Source organism: Rana temporaria, chromosome 2, assembly GCF_905171775.1.
Source record: "Rana temporaria chromosome 2, aRanTem1.1, whole genome shotgun sequence".
Lineage (NCBI taxonomy): Eukaryota > Metazoa > Chordata > Amphibia > Anura > Ranidae > Rana > Rana temporaria.
The window spans coordinates 26,660,963-26,679,729 of NC_053490.1; the positions used below are offsets into that span (position 1 = coordinate 26,660,963).

Sequence of the window (18,767 nt, forward strand, 5' to 3'; positions counted from 1 at the left end):
TATGTTATTAGACTCAGTGGCGGGCGAGAGCCAGAGGGGGCAGCGCTCCAGCGTCCCTCTATGGACGAACCGACACTAGTTTGTGCAAATCAATCAATATGCGCTTATTGGGATTTTTTACGAAAAATATGCAGCAGAACACATATTGGCCTAAATTGAAATTTTGTACAAAATTGTCGCTCTTTTCTTGTTTATAGCGCAAAAAATAAAAACCACAATATTTATTTGGGCACAGTGGTGTTGTAATATTAATATATATGTGTATGTATTTTATATATTGTGTTATATGTATGGCACAATATCACTACAAGTGTCTCCTGACCGCACGATTGTCAGTTAAAGTAACGCAGTGCCGTATCACAGAAAATGGCCTGGTCATTAAGGGGGTAAAACTTTCCGGGGCTGAAGTGGTTAAGGTATCCTTGACTGGGTCAGAGTATTAGAATGAATGGGCACCTCTGCTGAAGAGCCTGCAAATCGCTTCGGCGCTACACGTGCACATTTAACCCTTTCTTCAGCTACTAGCGGGGTTAAAAGCAGGGAGCTGCGGTGGCTTAACGCGATTGGCACTGCACTGACAAGCCATTCACCTCTGCAGCTAGGGGTTCGGATCCCGGTCTCAGCTACATGTAAATTGAGTTTGGTGGTCTCAGCCCGGCTCCCGGTGGGTATGCTATGCGAGGTAAGCCTGCGCTTAGTACGTCCACCCCCCTCCCACAAAAACCACCATACTTACACGCACTCGAAATTGGGTTAACATGCATGCACTTTGACCACGCGGTCTCTAAAAAGAGGGAGTCCCTCTGCCCCGTTGGGCTTCAAAGCGGAGCAGGTAGGGCGGGCTGTGTGGGAGGACCCCTCACACACCCACCATTGCCACCTGGGGCATGGAGAAAGGTGGCAGATTGCCTCTGGGGGAGGCCTGCCTACTCCCAACTCCTGCAGTCCGGCTCCTCTCTTGAGTACACACACAAAATACACTTTAAAAAAAAGGAAAACCCCCCCCCCCCCCCCGCTAGTGGTCGAATAGCGCTGCTAAAACAGTGGTAAAGCACTGCTAAAACCAGCGGCTCTTTACCACTAACGCTGCCCGTGGCTCAGTATGAAAGGGGTCTTATTGCTCTGAGCCCCCATGAGGCTGCTTTCACATGGATGTGCTGCGTTTACCTGCATCTGCAACTTTCCTTGGTTATAGACTTCTATTGTGTTTTGCAGGTGTGGTGCTCTTCTATTTCTCCTGTATTCAGGAAGCGCACCAAACCTGCATATAGTTGAAGTCTATGGCAAAGTGCAGGTAGTCCAGGAAAGCTGCAGGTACACTGCGCTTCACCCGTGGTGTGGCTAAACCGAGCAGCCCTATACTATTATACCCAGTGTATTGCTTTCACACTGATCTGAAGATATTTTCTTCCCTGCTGCTGGCACCACTCTGGAGACCGCTAGTAGGTATAGGAGATGGAGTGCAGTTGGTATCACTCCATGTGGGGCATGAGCTGGCACTAGGCTTATGCGGCTCTTGCTCCCTACTACAGCTCCAGCTTTACAAGTAGTCCTTCTGCATTGCACTCTGTTTGATGCTCTTGGGTCAGCAAGCCACCTGGCCACGATCTACTGGTAGATTACGATCTATAGGTTGCTGACCCCCGCTCTAGACTGTCATAACGTGCCCTCCATGCACCCTTGGAACACCCCAAATATGGATGTACACTTTGGGCTTATGACATGATGTAACATGAAACTCTGGTCACAAAGCAATGCAAGACCCCAGTATAAAAAAAATGAGATTTGTGTCAATTGGTTATGATATTACAGGATGGGAGAAGGTGATCTCAAGAATACCTACAAGTGTTTACCTGGGTTTGGGGGCTTTACAACTAAGCAGATTAAAGGGGTTGTAAAGGTAAAAAAAAAAAAATCCCTAAATAGCTTCCTTTACCTTAGTGCAGTCCTCCTTCACTTCCCTCATCCTTCCATTTTGCTTTTAAATGTCCTTTTTTCTTCTGAGAAATCCTCACTTCCTGTTCTTCTGTCTGTAACTCCACACAGTAATACGAGGCTTTCTTCCTGGTGTGGATAAAACCTCCTGTAGGGGGGAGGGGGGCGAGCAGGAGTGTCAGGACACTCTCTACTTTGCAGATAGAGAAAGGAGCTGTGTGTTAGTGGACGTCCTGACACTCCTGCTCGCCCCCATCCCCTCAAGAGGCTTTCTCCACACCAGGGAGAAAGCCTTGCATTACGGTGTGGAGTTACAGACAGAAGAACAGGAAGTGAGGATTTCTCAGAAGAAATAAGTACATTTAAAAGCAAAATGGAAGGATGAGGTAAGTGAAGGAGGACTGCACTAAGGTAAAGGAAGCTATTTAGGGATTTATTTTTTTTTTTTACCTTTACAACCCCTTTATGACTTAATACTCAAAAAATGTATTTTACAGGCAGCTTCCAGTGGTACGTCCCACAATGGGAGTTTGATAGTTGTGGAAGCACCCTGGCATAGTTTAAAAATCCATCCTTGGTGTCCGGCACCTCCCACCCTGTTCTTGGACAATCAACATCTGCCTTGACTTACTACATCGTGATTCACTAAGGTGCCTGTGCTACCTGTATAAATATAAGTAAGATGAGGTCTTTAGAACATGACACTAAGGCCCCATTCACACCTAGGCGTTTTTACGCCTGAAGCGCACTGCTCACAAACGCCAGAGGGGAGAATTAACATTATTCCCTTTGGTGACTGTTCACACCTGAACGCCTGAACGCCCAAACGCCTGTCGCGCGAAGCTCAAACAAGTCCCGTACCTTTTTTTGTTGCGCGAATCGCGCGACAGCGGCGTTTGAGCGTTTTTTTCCCCCCATAGAAAGTAATGGGAAACGCGCGTATTGAGCGTATCGCGCGACAACGGGCGTTTGCTATGGGCGTTTCGTCACTTTAATCAATAGAACTTGTCGCCCATGCAGAAGATTAAAAACAATCTACCAACATAGCAACAAGTGATGAAAAGATGATAATTTTTCCTATTGGCTAAAATAAGAAACGCCGAAGTACAAAAACGTCGCACGACGCTGTATGCAAACGCGCAAATAAGCATGAATACGCGCGAAAAAAAACGCCCGAAAAAACGACCGAACGCCCTACGCTCAGGTGTGAATGCAGCCTTAAGCCTCGTACACACGATAGGTTAACCAGAGGACAGCGGTCTGAAGGACAGTTGTCATAGGTTAACCGATGAAGCTGACTGATGGTCCGTCGCGCCTACACACCATAGGTTAAATAACCGATCGTGTCAGAACGCGGTGACGTAAAACACAACGACGTCCTACTAACGATCGGTTTTGACCTATCGGTTACCAATCCATAGGTTAATTTTAAAGCAAGTTGGCTTTTTTTTAACCTAAGGTTAAACAACCTATGGGGCCCACACACGATCGGTTTTGACCGATGAAAACGGTCCATCAGACCGCTGTCCTCTGGTTAACCTATCGTGTGTATGAGGCCTTACTAGAACTGAAGTCGTGGCTTGAAGAAGTTATGAAATGTCTTCAACATTACAAAACTACTACTAGCTAAATGTTTTGTTTAACCAGTTCCCGACCTCCGCATGTAAATGTACGTCCACAATATGGCACGTACAGGCACATGGGCGTTAATGTACGTCCTTGCCTTTACCGGGTTCGGGGGTCCGATCGGGACCCCCTCCGGTACATGCGAAGGTCGGGAACAGTGTACGGGCGATCCGGGATGAGGGGGCGGCTATTGGTTTCCAGCCACCCCCCCTCGATCTCCCCTGCGAATCGGCTTCCACCTGAGCCCGCCCTGCCTGTGTAACTGTAAACACAGGCAGGGAGGAAGTGACGTTTTCTCCCCTCTTCGTCCGGTTCCAGAGGAGAGAAGACGTCAGTACTGTGAGTTGCACCAGCACAACACTGACACAGCACACATAGGTACATAACCCCCCCCCCCCCGATCACCCCCAGATCACCCCCAGATCACCCCCTGTTGCAGTGATCATTTATTTTCTGATCACTGCATTTAGTGTCAGTGTGACAGAAAAAAGTGTTAGGGCAGTTAGGTTTAGGCCCCTTTAGGTCCAGGGTAGCCCCCTACCCCCCCCAATAAAGGTTTAACCCCTGATTGCCCCTAGAGTTAACCCTTTCACCCCCTATTGCCAGTGTCACTAAGCGATCGGTTTCTGATCGCTGTATTAGAGTCACTGTTGCCGCTAGGCAGTTAGTTTTTTTTGAGGTTCGCCGCCAGGTTTATATACCGTTAGGTACCCCCATAAATAAAGGTTTTAACCCCTGATTGCCCCTAGAGTTAACCCTTTCACCACTGATCACTGTATAAGTGTCACTGGTGATGCGGTTAGCCAGTTAGTTATTTAGTTATTTTAGGTTCGCCGCCAGGTTTTTAGAAAGTGTCAGGTACCCTCATATATTACCTAATAAAGGTTTTAACCCCCTGATTGCCCCCTAGTTAACCCTTTCACCAGTGATCACCGTATAAGTGTTACGGTTGACGCTGGTTGGTTAGTTTGCTGTTTATAGCATCAGGGCACCCGCCGTATATAACCCAATAAAGGTTTAACCCCCTGATCACCCGGCGGGTGATATAAATTAAATTTTAGCGTCAGTCAGGGTCTGCGTCGCCCCAGGCAGCGTTAGGTTAGTGCCAGTACCGCTTACACCCACTCGCAAAGCATACACCCCCCTTAGTGGTATAGTATCTGATCAGATCTATACTAGCGTACCCAGCAGTTTAGGGTACCCAAAAACGCATTGTTAGCGGAATCAGCCCAGATACCCGCTAGGACCTACGTTTTCCCCCTCTGCCCAGCCCAACCCACCCAAGTGCAGTATCGATCGATCACTGTCACTTACAAAACACAAGACACATAACTGCAGCGTTCGCAGAGACAGGCCTGATCCCTGCGATCGCTTACAGTTTTTTTTGAAGCGTTTTCTACGTTTGCTTTCCTACAGATCAGGTGCTTTTTTTACCTGTGAATCCTTACCATTGTACCTCTAAATTTAGAGCCCAAAATGGCAAAGCGGATGTACAATGATAAGCAGGCCTACGAGTTCATGAGCATGACAGATAGTGAAGAGGAGGAGGTCACGCATCTGTCAGAATCTGGCTCAGAATACGAACCCGTTTACGACAGCGGCTCCATGTCAGACAGCTCTCACGACGAAGTTGAGGTCCCTGCTAAGGCCAGGCGTACCCGATCCCGTTCTGATGTTGTTGAGCAGCAAGAACCGCAGGACCCTTGTATGGAGCAGAGAGCCAGTACTAGCGCCGCCATTCCTTCTGGTGGATTGGCAAGCACCGGTGGCCTAGTACACCGTGGTCGTTCATCCAGCACTGCAGTAAGACGTGGTGACGTGGCGAGTCCCATAAGTGCAGTTCAAGCTGGCGATGTGGCAAGCATAAGTAGTGTCCCGCTGCCACCAAGAAGAAGACAGAGACAGGCCCGTCGTGCCCATAGTGCCCTTCCTGTAGAATTTGCCTATCCTGATTGGGTCCCCACCACTTCTGCAGAACCCGTACGTACGCCATTTAGTTGCAGCGCGGATTTATTTAGCGTGACAGCAACAGCGTGTGTACGCGGCATAACTTTTTTGCGGGAGGATGTCCCCATGCTTCGGCATATATAAATGGTGCATGTATGCCCATCATTAGAAGTGGGTGGATGAAGGGAGGTATTCTAATGGTGGGCATACCCACCGATCAATCTTTTTTTCGTTCAGCCAACAGGCTGCATGAAAAAAAAAATGGTTACAATACATGTCCAACAAGAACCATCAACGTACTGGTATGTTGCTGGACTTTGAATGGTTATACCAGAATGATGCCTGCGGGTTTAGGCATCATCTTGGTATCATTCTTTTCAGCCAGCGGTCGGCTTTCATGTAAAAGCAGTCCTAGCAGCTAATTAGCCTCTAGACTGCTTTTACATTCAGTAGGAGGGAATGACCCCCCCCCGGATATAAACAGCGCCATTGGGAAAATGGGAAAGCATTTTATCACACCGATCTTGGTGTGGTCAAATGCTTTAAGGGCAGAGGAAAGATCTAGGGTCTAATAGACCCCATTTTTAAAAAAAAGAGTACCTGTCACTAACTATTGCTATCATAAGGGATATTTACATTCCCTGAGATAACAATAAAAATGGTAAAAAAATAATAAAATGGAAGGAACAGTTTACAAAGTAAATAAAAAAAGCGAAATAAATATATATAAAAAAAAAAAAAAAACATCCCTGTCCCCCCCTGCTCTTGCGCAAAGGCGAACACAAGCGTCGGTCTGGAGTCATATGTAAACAGCAATTGCACCATGCATGTGAGGTATCACTGCGAAGGGCAGATCGAGGGCAGTCATTTTAGCAGTAGACCTACTCTGTAAATCTAATGTGGTAACCTGTAAAGACTTTTAAAGGCTTTTAAAAATGTATGTAGTTTGTCGCCACTGCGCGTTTGTGCGCAATTTTAAAGTATGTCGTGTTTGGTATCCATGTACTCGGCCTAAGATCGTCATTTTTATTTCATCAATAATTTGGGCAATATAGTGTGTTTTAGTGCTTTAAAATAAAAAAAAGTGTATTTTTTTCCCAAAAAATGCGTTTGAAAAAACGCTGCGCAAATACTGTGTGGGAAAAAAAATTGCAACACCCACCATTTTAATCTGTAGGGCCTTTGCTTTAAAAAAATATATAATGTTTGGGGGTTCAACTTAACTTTCTTGCAAAAAAAAAAAAATGTTTTTATGTAAACAAACAGTGTCAGAAAGGGCTTTTTCTTCAAGTGGTTAGAAGAGTGGGTGATGTGTGACATAAGCTTCTAAATGTTGTGCATAAAATGCCAGGACAATTCAAAACCCCCCCAAATGACATTTTGGAAAGTAGACACCCCAAGCTATTTGCTGAGAGGCATCGCGAGTCCATGGAATATTTTATATTTTGACCCAAGTTGCGGGAAAAAAAAAAAAAAAAATATATATATATATATATATATATTTTTTTTTTGCTCAAAGTTGTCACTAAATGATATATTGCTCACACATGCCATGGGCATATGTGGAATTACACCCCAAAATGCATTCTGCTGCTTCTCCTGAGTACGGGGATACCACATGTGTGAGACTTTTTGGGAGCCTAGCCGCGTACGGGACCCCAAAAACCAAGCACCGCCTTCAGGCTTTCTAAGGGTGTACATTTTTGATTTCACTCCTCACTACCTATCACAGTTTCGAAGGCCATAAAATGCCAAAATAGCACAAAAACCCCCCAAATGACCCCATTTTGGAAAGTAGACACCCAAAGCTATTTGCTGAGAGGCATGTTGAGTCCATGGAATATTTTATATTTTGACACAAGTTGTGGGAATATGACAAACTGATTTTTTTTTGCACAAAGTTGTCACTAAATGATATATTGCTCACACATGCCATGGTTATATGTGGAATTGCACCCCAAAATGAATTCTGCTGCTTCTCCTGAGTACGGGGATACCACATATGTGGGACTTTTTGGGAGCCTAGCCGCGTACGGGGCCCCGAAAACCAATCACCGCCTTCAAGATTTCTAACGGCATCTAATTTTGATTTCACTCCTCACTACCTATCATAGTTTTGAAGGCCATAAAATGCCAAGATGGCACACAACCCCCCCAAATGACCCCATTTTGGAAAGAAGACACCCCAAGCTATTTGCTGAGAGGCATGTTAAGTCCATGGAATATTTAATTTGTTGGCCCCAAGTGATTTAATAATGACCAAAAAAAAAAGAATTTACAAAACGTTGTCACTAAATGATATATTTCTCACACATGCCATGGGCATATGTGGAATTACACCCTAAAATACATTCTGCTGCTTCTCCTGAGTACGGGGATACCACATGTGTGGGACTTTTTGGGAGCCTAGCCGCGTACGGGACCCCGAAAACCAATCACCACCTTCAAGATTTCTAAGGACATAAATCTTTGATTTCACTCACACAAATCTTGAAGGCGGTGATTGGTTTTCGGGGTCCCGTACGCGGCTAGGCTCCCAAAAAGTCCCACACATGTGGTATCTCCGTACTCAGGAGAAGCAGCAGAATGTATTTTGGGGTGTAATTCCACATATGCCCATGGCATGTTTGAGCAATTTATCATTTAGTGACAATGTTTTGTAAAAAAAAAAGTTTTGGTCATTATTCAATCACTTGGGGCAAAAAAATTAAATATTCCATGGACTCAACATGCCTCTCAGCAAATAGCTTGGGGTGTCTTCTTTTCAAAATGGGGTCATTTGGGGGGGGTTGTGTGCCATCTTGGCATTTTATGGCCTTCAAAACTGTGATAGGTAGTGAGGAGTGAAATCAAAAATGTATGCCCTTAGAAATCTTGAAGGCGGTGCTTGGTTTTCGGGGCCCGGTACGCGGCTAGGCTCCCAAAAAGTCCCACACATGTGGTATCCCCGTACTCAGGAGAAGCAGCAGAATGTATTTTGGGGTGAAATTCCACATATGCCCATGGCATGTTTGAGCAATTTATCATTTAGTGACAACATTTTGCAAAATTCTTTTTTTTTTTTTTTTTGGTCATTATTCAATCACTTGGGGCAAAAAAAAAATATTCCATGGACTCAATATGCCTATCGGCAAATAGCTTGGGATGTCTTCTTTCCAAAATGGGGTCATTTGGGGGGGTTGTGTGCTATATTGGCATTTTAGGGCCTTCAAAACTGTGATAGGTAGTGAGGAGTGAAATCAAAAATGTATGCCCTTCGAAATCTTGAAGGCGGTGCTTTGTTTTCGGGGTCCCGTACGTGGCTAGGTTCCCAAAAAGTCCCACACATGTGGTATCCCCATACTCAGGAGAAGCAGCAGAATGTATTTTGGGGTGCAATTCCACATATAACCATGGCATGTGTGAGCAATATATCATTTAGTGACAACTTTGTGCAAAAAAAAATCAGTTTGTCATATTCCCGCAACTTGTGTCAAAATATTAAATATTCCATGGACTCGACATGCCTCTCAGCAAATAGCTTTGGGTGTCTACTTTCCAAAATGGGGTCATTTGGGGGGTTTTTGTGCTATTTTGGCATTTTATGGCCTTCGAAACTGTGATAGGTAGTGAGGAGTGAAATCAAAAATTTACACCCTTAGAAAGCCTGAAGGCGGTGCTTGGTTTTTGGGGTCCCGTACGCGGCTAGGCTCCCAAAAAGTCTCACACATGTGGTATCCCCGTACTCAGGAGAAGCAGCAGAATGTATTTTGGGGTGCAATTCCACATATAACCATGGCATGTGTGAGCAATATATCATTTAGTGACAACTTTGAGCAAAAAAAATATATATATTTTTTTTCCCGCAACTTGGGTCAAAATATAAAATATTCCATGGACTCGCGATGCCTCTCAGCAAATAGCTTGGGGTGTCTACTTTCCAAAATGGGGTCATTTGGGGGGGTTTTGTACTGCCCTGCCATTTTAGCACCTCAAGAAATGAGATAGGCAGTCATAAAATAAAAGCTGTGTAAATTCCAGAAAATTTACAACATTGTTTCGGTACAACATTGCATGACCGCGCAATTACCAGTTAAAGCAGCGCAGTGACAAATTGTAAAAACACCTTGGGTCTTTAGACAGCGTATTGGTCCGGGGCTTAAGTGGTTAAAAAAAAATCAGTTTATGTTGACGAGAAGAAATCAAGAAAGTCAAAACAAGCAGATTAAACTTCAGCTTTCAGCTTCAGAATTTATAAAATAGCATTAAAGGGGTTGTAAAGGTTTGTTTTTTTTTCTAAATAGATTCCTTTAAGCTAGTGCATTGTTGGTTCACTTACCTTTTCCTTCCATTTCCCTTCTAAATGTTTTTTTTTTTGTCTGAATTTCTCACTTCCTGTTTCTCTTCAGTAAGCTTGCCCCCATCATCCGAGCCGTTCTGGCTGGGGGTTAGTCAGCCAGAACAGCCTACTGAGGAGGAACAGGAAGTGAGAAATTCAGACAAAGACAACAAAGAGAAGAAAAATTAGAAGGGAAATGGAAGGAAAGGGTAAGTGAACCAACAATGCACTAGCTTAAAGGAACCAATTTTGAAAATAAAAAATGAACCTTTACAACCCCTTTAAGGTTGTCTTTGTCTCATACCTGGAAATTTCACACTCAGGAAGAAGGCCTCCATGGAAATGAGGATACGGAGATGTGAGTAGGAAGCTGTTGTCACATTCTATGGGGGAATATTGTCTCGGAGATGAAGGTTTGTCACCTAGTTTATTTACAGTGCTGTAAACCGGCTCCAGAGACCTGGAAGACAAAAGAAAGGATAATGTCTTTAAAAAAGCAATTCAATACGTAAGTTCCAGTAGTTGTGATTAGATAATCAGCTGTTTTATGATACACGGGGAACCATTATTATATTCCACATTAGAACACAAAACTAGAACAAAATGTAAAACAAATAAGAACAAATATTGAAGTGAATCTGGAGTGAATCTCCATAGTCGGAAAACAGACAGCAATACACATTGGCATAGGGTTCTGATCACTCTGTCCAAAAAATAAAATAATTAAAGATGGTCTTTGAAATCAAGGCAACGGGGAGTTGTTATAAAGAGGGTAAAGTGATAGTTATGTTCCCCTCCAGGTCATTGTCACTCCCTCTATTGTCCTTTTCCGCATTTGCAGACACCTTAGCTCAAGGGTCCTCAAACTTTTTAAACAGGGGGCTAGTTCACGGTCCCTCAGACTGTTGGGGGGCCTGACTATAGTTTAAAAATATATGTATATATATAAAAAAATATATATATATATGAACAAATTCCTATGCACACATTTTATTTGTAGTGCAAAAAAACCAGGAAAAATTATTTAATATTTAAAATAAAAAACAATTTTAATCAACATAAACTTATTAGTATTTCATAGACTCCCCTCATCACAGATCCCCTCCCCATCACAGATCCCCCTCCCCCAGCACAGATCCCCCTCCGCATCAGAGATCACAGAACCTCTCCATCACAGATCCCCCTCCCCCATCACAGAACCCCCTCCCCATCACAGATCCCCCCATCACAGATTCCCCCCATCAAAAAGCCCCCATATCAGACCATCCATCACAAAGCCCCCCCATAAAATATCCCCCATCACAAATCTCTCCATCACAAAGCCCCCCCCGTAACAGACACCCCCATCACAGATCCCACTATAAGATTCCCCCCATAACAGACTCCCCCATCACAGTCTCCGCCCCATCACAGTCTCCCCCCAATCACATATCCCCCATAACAGATCCCTCCATAACAGACCCCCCCCCATCACAGACTCCCCCATCACAGATCCCCCATCACAGACTCCCCCATAACAGATCCCCATCACAGACTCCCCCATAACATAACAGACTCCCCCATAACAGATCCCCCATAACAGACTCCACCCATAATAGATCCCTCTATAACAGACTCGCCCATCACAGATCCCCCCAATCACAGGTCCCCTCAATCGATATTACACTTCTATTATATCACAGCACCCCCCCCTCCCCGCTGCTACCTTAATCACACAAGACGTGAAGCAAGGCAGGTCTGGACCTGTCATGTTTCTCGTCTTGTGTAATAAAGGTAGCAGAGGGGAGGGGGATTGCTGCAATGTTAAAGGGGCAGTCCACGGGCTGGGTAAATCACACTGGTGGGCCCGATGCGGCCTGCGGGCCGTAGTTTGAGGACCCCTGCCTTAGCTTCTCACTGGCAACCTTCTTGACACGCAATGCAGTATAAGCACAAGAGATTTTAGAAGCACTGAGAATGTTCAAATGTTTTTTTGACCAGGAGCCCCATACATTATCAACTAAGCTGGTAAGATAGCACAGGGGGCTAATGCTCCTTTGCAGCAGTCTGTGATTGCCTGTGTCCCAAGGGTTGCAGGTTTGATCCCGGTGGGGTCCACTCAGCCTTTCATCCTTCAGAGGTCGATAAAATGAGTACCATTGAGTTGGGTAATAATGACAACCATTATCAGCGCTTAAACACATCGGCAACTGTGTAATTGGCGCTATATAAGTGTAAACATTATTATTATTATTATTATTAAGCAAATTCAGAAGATGGTCTTATTAACCCCCTTGGCGGTAAACCCGAGCGTGACTCGGGGTTGGTTTTCAATGATAGGATCGGTATCCCCGAGTCACGCTCGGGGTGGACGTGCAGAGTGTGCAGCGGCGCGGCTTACCTTCTCGCTGGATCCACAGGCAAGTTACTTACCTTGTCCCTGGATCCAGCGATGCCACCCCGCTGTGTGAGCGAGCGGGACCTCCTCGCTCGATTCACAGTCTCCCCGTGTGCCGCCGATCTCCGTTCCCTGTGACGTTACGACGCACGGGGGCGGAGAACGGCGCCAAATTCAAAAAAGTAAACAAACACTTTACATACAGTATACTGTAATCTTATAGATTACAGTACTGTATGTAAAAAATACACACCCCCCTTGTCCCTAGTGGTCTGCCCAGTGCCCTACATGTACTTTTATATAATAAAAAATGTTCTTTCTGCCTAAAAACTGTAGATTGTCCAAAAGTGTCCCTTTATGTCAAAAATGGTTTTAGATCAGTTAGAAAACAGCGATAATAAATTATAATCACTTGCAGAATTGTGCGATAGCGATTTGTGAGGAAATTCGTCATAAAAAATAATAATAATGACAGCGACAATTCTGCAACTGAGCAAATTTCAGTGATTTTGAGTTGATTACATTATTGAATAATTTTTATTATAATTATATTATTATTTGTTATAATTATTTATAATTATTTATTATATTATAATTTATAATTTTGTTTTAAAAAAAAAATCATACCCGGGATGCCTATAAGACTCTTGTTTGGTCAGATTTCAATGAGTTATTTCTAAAAATTACAGGCCTACAGTATAAAACGCCAAATTTCCTTGCAAAATAATTGTACCGCTTTTGGTACGTAATTCCAGACAGAATCATACCGCCAGGGAGGTTAAACACCATGCCTTCCAGAACCATGTGTCAAATATAGAGAAAAAACAAGCTGACAAAAAATATAACAAGAACAGTGAAAAACAGTGAGAAAAGCTGCTTGCAAACAACAGTCATGTACACAGCAGAGCTTTGTAAATCAAATAAAGTTCATACATTGATAGATGAATACTGTTTTAAAACACACAAATGTCCAAGAGAAACTTTATATACAGTAAAACCTTGGATTGCAAGCATTATTTTTTCCGGAAGCATGCTTGTAATCCAAAGCACTTGTATATCAAAGGAAATGTTCCCATAAGAAATGATGGAAACTCAAATGCCGCGTACACACCATCACTTTATGTGATGAAAAAAGACGACATTTTCAACGTTTTTGAAACTTCAATTTTCAAAAACGAAGTTGCCTACACACCATCGTTTTTTCACAATGCTCTAGCAAAGCGAGGTTACGTTCACCACTTTTTTCCATTGAAGCTCGCTTCATAACTAGCTTATGGGCATGCACGGGTTCAAAAACGTTGTTTTAAACGTCGTTTTTTTGCTACACACGGTCAATTTCTGTGAAACAAAAAACAACGTTTTGAAAAACGACACATAAAATTGAAGCATGCTTCAATTTTTTTTTTGGCGTTTTTCACAAGACATAAAACAACGTTTTCCCCCACACACTGTCATTTAAAGTGACGTTTTTAAAAACGTCGTTTTTTTCCATCACATAAAGTGATGGTGTGTACGCGGCAAAAGGCTTTGTTGCACAACCATTTATTGATAGGTCTTTCAATTTATAGTTCATATAAAAAGATTATAGCAAGGTGATAATTGTGTAACCATAAAATGTCCATCCACAAATGGAAGCCTCCACAAGGGGATTAGAAGAAAAATCCAGCAGGAGCTCCATAGTATAAAAGAGAAGAGAGGCACCTCTAAGTGTAGCAATATGGTTACATTTAATGAAGATACAACATTCAGCAACTCACATGGTTGATGATTAAAAGAGGCACATCTAAGTATGCAGGGATCCAGGGTAAGTCTGCAATTGTGACAGGAAAGACTACCCTGCAGTAGAGCAATCTGAAAGTGAGGCTTGAACCACTCGTGGAAGGGACGACATCAATGGTGGTGCGGAGGATGGTCTTTGTGGACAGCTTTACCCCGGATCCCTGCATACTTAGATGTGTCTCTTTTAATCATCAAACATGTGAGTTGCTAAATGTTGTACCTTCATTAAATGTAACCATATTGCTACACTTAGAGGCGCCTCTCTTCTCTTTTATACCCAGTTGTGACATGACATTACTCTTATATCAAGACATCGCTTGTATATCAAGTCACCATTTATTAAAAAATGTTGCTTGTCTTGCAAAACGCTCTCAAACCAAGTTACTCTCAAACCAAGGTTTTACTGTAATTGTGTGAAATACAGTGCTCAGAAGGTATGAATAAACCAAAATCCACCACACGATCCACCACCAAGTGTGAGATGGACTCTTAACGGATTTGAAAGACTCTATTACAGAGTCAAATGCGCTCAGTAACATATATTAGCAGGAGTTCAGAGACACATATCCTTTCCGGAGCGTGAAGTATCTAATGCTTCCATTAGCCCTCAGTAAATGCACGACGGTGGATATACATCGAGGATCTTTCAATGGGATTGATTTACCAGAACTGGAGAGTGATTTTGGGTTATTCATACCTCCTGAGCAGCGGCGGTGCATCCATAATGGGCGCAGGAGCGCTGTCCCCTCTCTCCCCTGCGCCGTCAGGTGTACAATACATAAAGATTCATGCAATGCATGAATCTCTATGTATTGTCACCGCTGCCGCCCACTATTCAGATGGCTGGCCCCCTGGTGAGCTCCGGGCATCGGAATAACAGCAGTTTGTTGGTGTTTGGACCAGAGCCGCTGGCTCTGATAGGCTTTCCAATTACAGCCTGTTGGCTCTAATCGGCTTCCAAATAGTTAACCAGGGGACGCAGGGGGTGTGCGTTCCCTGGATAACACTGACACTCGTCACAGCCAATCAGGTTCACCGGGTCTGGTTACCGGTAACCTGATTGGCTGAAGCGACATCGAGGACGGGACTTGGGAGAAGACATCGAGGAAGCGTGACTGACCCGAGAAAGGTAAGAGTTGGGGGACGGGGAAGCAATCTGGTGGCAATTGCTGGGCACAGTGGTGACAATTGATGGGCACAGTGGTGACAGTTGATGGGCACAGTGGTGACAATTGCTGGGCACAGTGGTGACAATTGCTGGGCACAGTGCAGTGGTGACAATTGCTGGGCACAGTGGTGACAATTGCTGGGCACAGTGGTGACAATTGCTGGGCACAGTGCAGTGGTGACAATTGCTGGCCACAGTGGTGACAATTGCTGGGCACAGTGGTGACAATTGCTGGGCACAGTGCAGTGGTGACAATTGCTGGGCACAGTGGTGACAATTGCTGAGCACAGTGGTGACAATTGCTGGGCACAGTGCAGTGGTGACAATTGCTGGGCACAGTGCAGTGGTGACAATTGCTGGCCACAGTGGTGACAATTGCTGGGCACAGTGGTGACAATTGCTGGGCACAGTGGTGACAATTGCTGGGTACAGTGGTGACAATTGCTGGGTACAGTGGTGACAATTGCTGGGCACAGTGCAGTGGTGACAATTGCTGTGCACAGTGGTGACAATTGCTGGGCACAGTGCAGTGGTGACAATTGCTGGCCACAGTGGTGACAATTGCTGGCCACAGTGGTGACAATTGCTGGGCACAGTGGTGACAATTGTTGGGCACAGTGCAGTGGTGACAATTGCTGGGCACAGTGGTGACAATTGCTGGGCACAGTGTAGTGGTGACAATTGCTGGGCACAGTGCAGTGGTGACAATTGCTGGCCACAGTGGTGACAATTGCTGGGCACAGTGGTGACAATTGCTGGGCACAGTGCAGTGGTGACAATTGCTGGGCACAGTGGTGACAATTGCTGGGCACAGTGGTGACAATTGCTGGGCACAGTGGTGACAATTGCTGGGCACAGTGCAGTGGTGACAATTGCTGGGCACAGTGCAGTGGTGACAATTGCTGGCCACAGTGGTGACAATTGCTGGCCACAGTGGTGACAATTGCTGTGCACAGTGCAGTGGTGACAATTGCTGGGCACAGTGGTGACAATTTCTGGGCACAGTGGTGACAATTGCTGGGCACAGTGCAGTGGTGACAATTGCTGGGCACAGTGGTGACAATTGCTGGGTACAGTGGTGACAATTGCTGCGTACAGTGCAGTGGTGACAATTGCTGGGTACAGTGGTGACAATTGCTGGGCACGGTGCAGTGGTGACAGTTGCTGGGCGCAGTGGCTGCATTTGATGGCATGGCACGTTTGATGGCACAGTGGCGACGTTTGATGGCACAGTGAGGCTGCAATTGATGTTTTTTTTTGTTTGTTTGCGCCCCCCCAAATTTTGAGCACCAGCCGACACTGCTCCTGAGCACATTTTGTCCAAAATGTGCTTAACATTAGCAGCTCATCCTGAGCACGTGTTAAGCTTCATTGCTGCTTACTATTTGTCTGCCTTCATATTTTTCTCCCTTTTTCCGTTATATGACACATTTTTTGATTTGGGTTGCACATGCCCTGGTTACTTGGTTATATCCTTTTACACTGTGTAATTTGTTTGTAATTGCACTTTTCATAAATTTTCCACTACACTACTTTCTTTTTATTTTAATTTTTTTACATTCCTTTTAGTAATTTGGGGTGTAATTCTGCATCTTCATTTATCTTTTTGACACAGTTTGTGGTACATACAGGTGTTGATTTGTTGATTTAAGCCTCGTACACACGATCAGTCCATCCGATGAGAACGGTCTGAAGGAGCGTTGTCATAGGTTAACCGATGAAGCTGACTGATGGTCCGTCGTGCCTACACACCATCGGTTTAAAAAACGATCGTGTCAGAACGCGGTGACGTAAAACACACCGACGTGCTGAAAAAAATGGAGTTCAATGCTTCCAAGCATGCATCGACTTGATTCTGAGCATGCATGGATTTTTAACCAATGGTTGTGCCTACTAACAATCGTTTTGCTTTCCTGTTCACCGTTTCAGGTCCGATTTCAGTCCGAATTTTTGCCTAAATACGGATCAAAAGACGCACAGGACTCCTGTGCAGATCGCACCGGACACGCACCAGAGATATGTGAACCAGCTCAATAGAGAGTCAGTCACAATCTCCTGACATGCAAACTGGATGTGGGAAAGCCCTAGTTTTGACAGGTACCAAGCTCCCACATCCGCCCGCACTGCCTTTCCCCCTCTCTCCCTGCAATCTTCTGTGACATGTCACAGGTCCCAGAAGATTGCCCGGACACTCAGGAGGCACAGTGAGACTTGTGCATGTGCAGTGTGCACCCTGTTGTAAAACCGCACGCTGTCACAGTCGGGTGCCCACACTTGCAATGCCGGAACCGTGGACAGGCGGAGGAGAGAACAAAGGCATTGGGTGGCTGCATCGCTGGACCGTGGGACAGGTGAGTGTATTAAAAGTCAGCAGCTACACTTTTTGCAGTTGCTGACTTTTAATAGACATGGGTCCAGCTGGAACTCCGCTTTAAGTGTAAAGCCCTGTACACACGATCAGTCCATCCGATGAGAACGGTTCGATGAAGCGGACTGATGGTCTGATGTGCCTACACACCATCAGTTAAAAAAACGATCGAGTCCAACGCGGTCACGTAAAACACAACGACGTGCAGAGAAAAATGAAGTTCAATGCTTCCAAGCATGCGTCGACTTGATTCTGAGCATGTGCAGGTTTTTAACCGATACTTTTGCATACTAACCATCGGTTTTGACCGATCGGTTAGGCGTCCATCGGTTCAATTTTAAAGCAAGTTCCACACACGATCGGTTTGGACTGATGAAAAGGTCCTTCAGTCCGTTTTCATCGGTTTGGACCGACCGTGTGTACGCGGCCTTACTCCCTACCTTCCATTTAGTCCATATTTATGTATTTGTTCCACTTCCTATATATGATCTGGTTTCTAACTTCTCATTTGTGGACTATAAGTGGGTATGCAGTTATTTCCATTACAAAATCAAATTTTGGGCCTGTGTGGACAGGCTTCGGTCTTGTATCAATGGTATCTGTATGGCATCATTTTGTGAGATTTATGAAATCATTCAGAATTCACTCACAAGGGAATTTGTTCTTTAGTTGACCTCATTCTGATCAGCACTGAACCTGCTTCCAGTGGGTTTTGCATGTCTATAGACTTGTATATCTATGTAATGCAACCCCCCATGAAGAAAAGATCATCTAACCAGGCCCTTCACTTGCTATGGCACTGCCGTGACCTTCAACCTTTGAAATTCACTAGCCATTCCCACCGATTAGAAAGAAACAAGAATAGTAAGCTGGCTAAACAGATACATTTAACATACGGTATATGGATATACAATAGACATGTGCACTGACAAAAAATTGGTTTGTATTTTTTTTCATTCGTTTTTGTTTTTTCGTTATGATCTCAATTCGTAAATTCATAAATGAACAAATTCGTAAATTCATAAATTAACAAATTCGAAAAAATAAGAAAGAAAATCAGAAAATTCGAAAGAATAAGTTAACTAATAATAACTAACTATTAAATTATAGGTATTGGCATTTCCTTTCAAATTTGGCTGTTAATGAACGTAACGAATACAAATTTATCCGAAGTTACAAATTTAAAAAAATAACGAATGCCGCATCTGAACAAATGGAACGGAATGAAATAATAATAAATATTAATAAT

At 44.2% G+C, this 18,767-nt stretch overlaps 1 protein-coding gene across 4 annotated transcripts in view; it reads right to left on the bottom strand.

The window, feature by feature from the left end:
* The window catches only part of DLG2 (discs large MAGUK scaffold protein 2), a 2,211,856-nt gene that overhangs the window by 626,790 nt on the left and 1,566,299 nt on the right, over positions 1-18,767 (bottom strand). For all 4 annotated transcript variants that reach the window (XM_040339977.1, XM_040339976.1, XM_040339980.1 and 1 more), the window contains one exon: positions 10,131-10,286. In XM_040339977.1, coding sequence (XP_040195911.1) covers positions 10,131-10,286 — 156 coding nt within the window. The remainder of the gene's footprint in view (positions 1-10,130; positions 10,287-18,767) is intronic.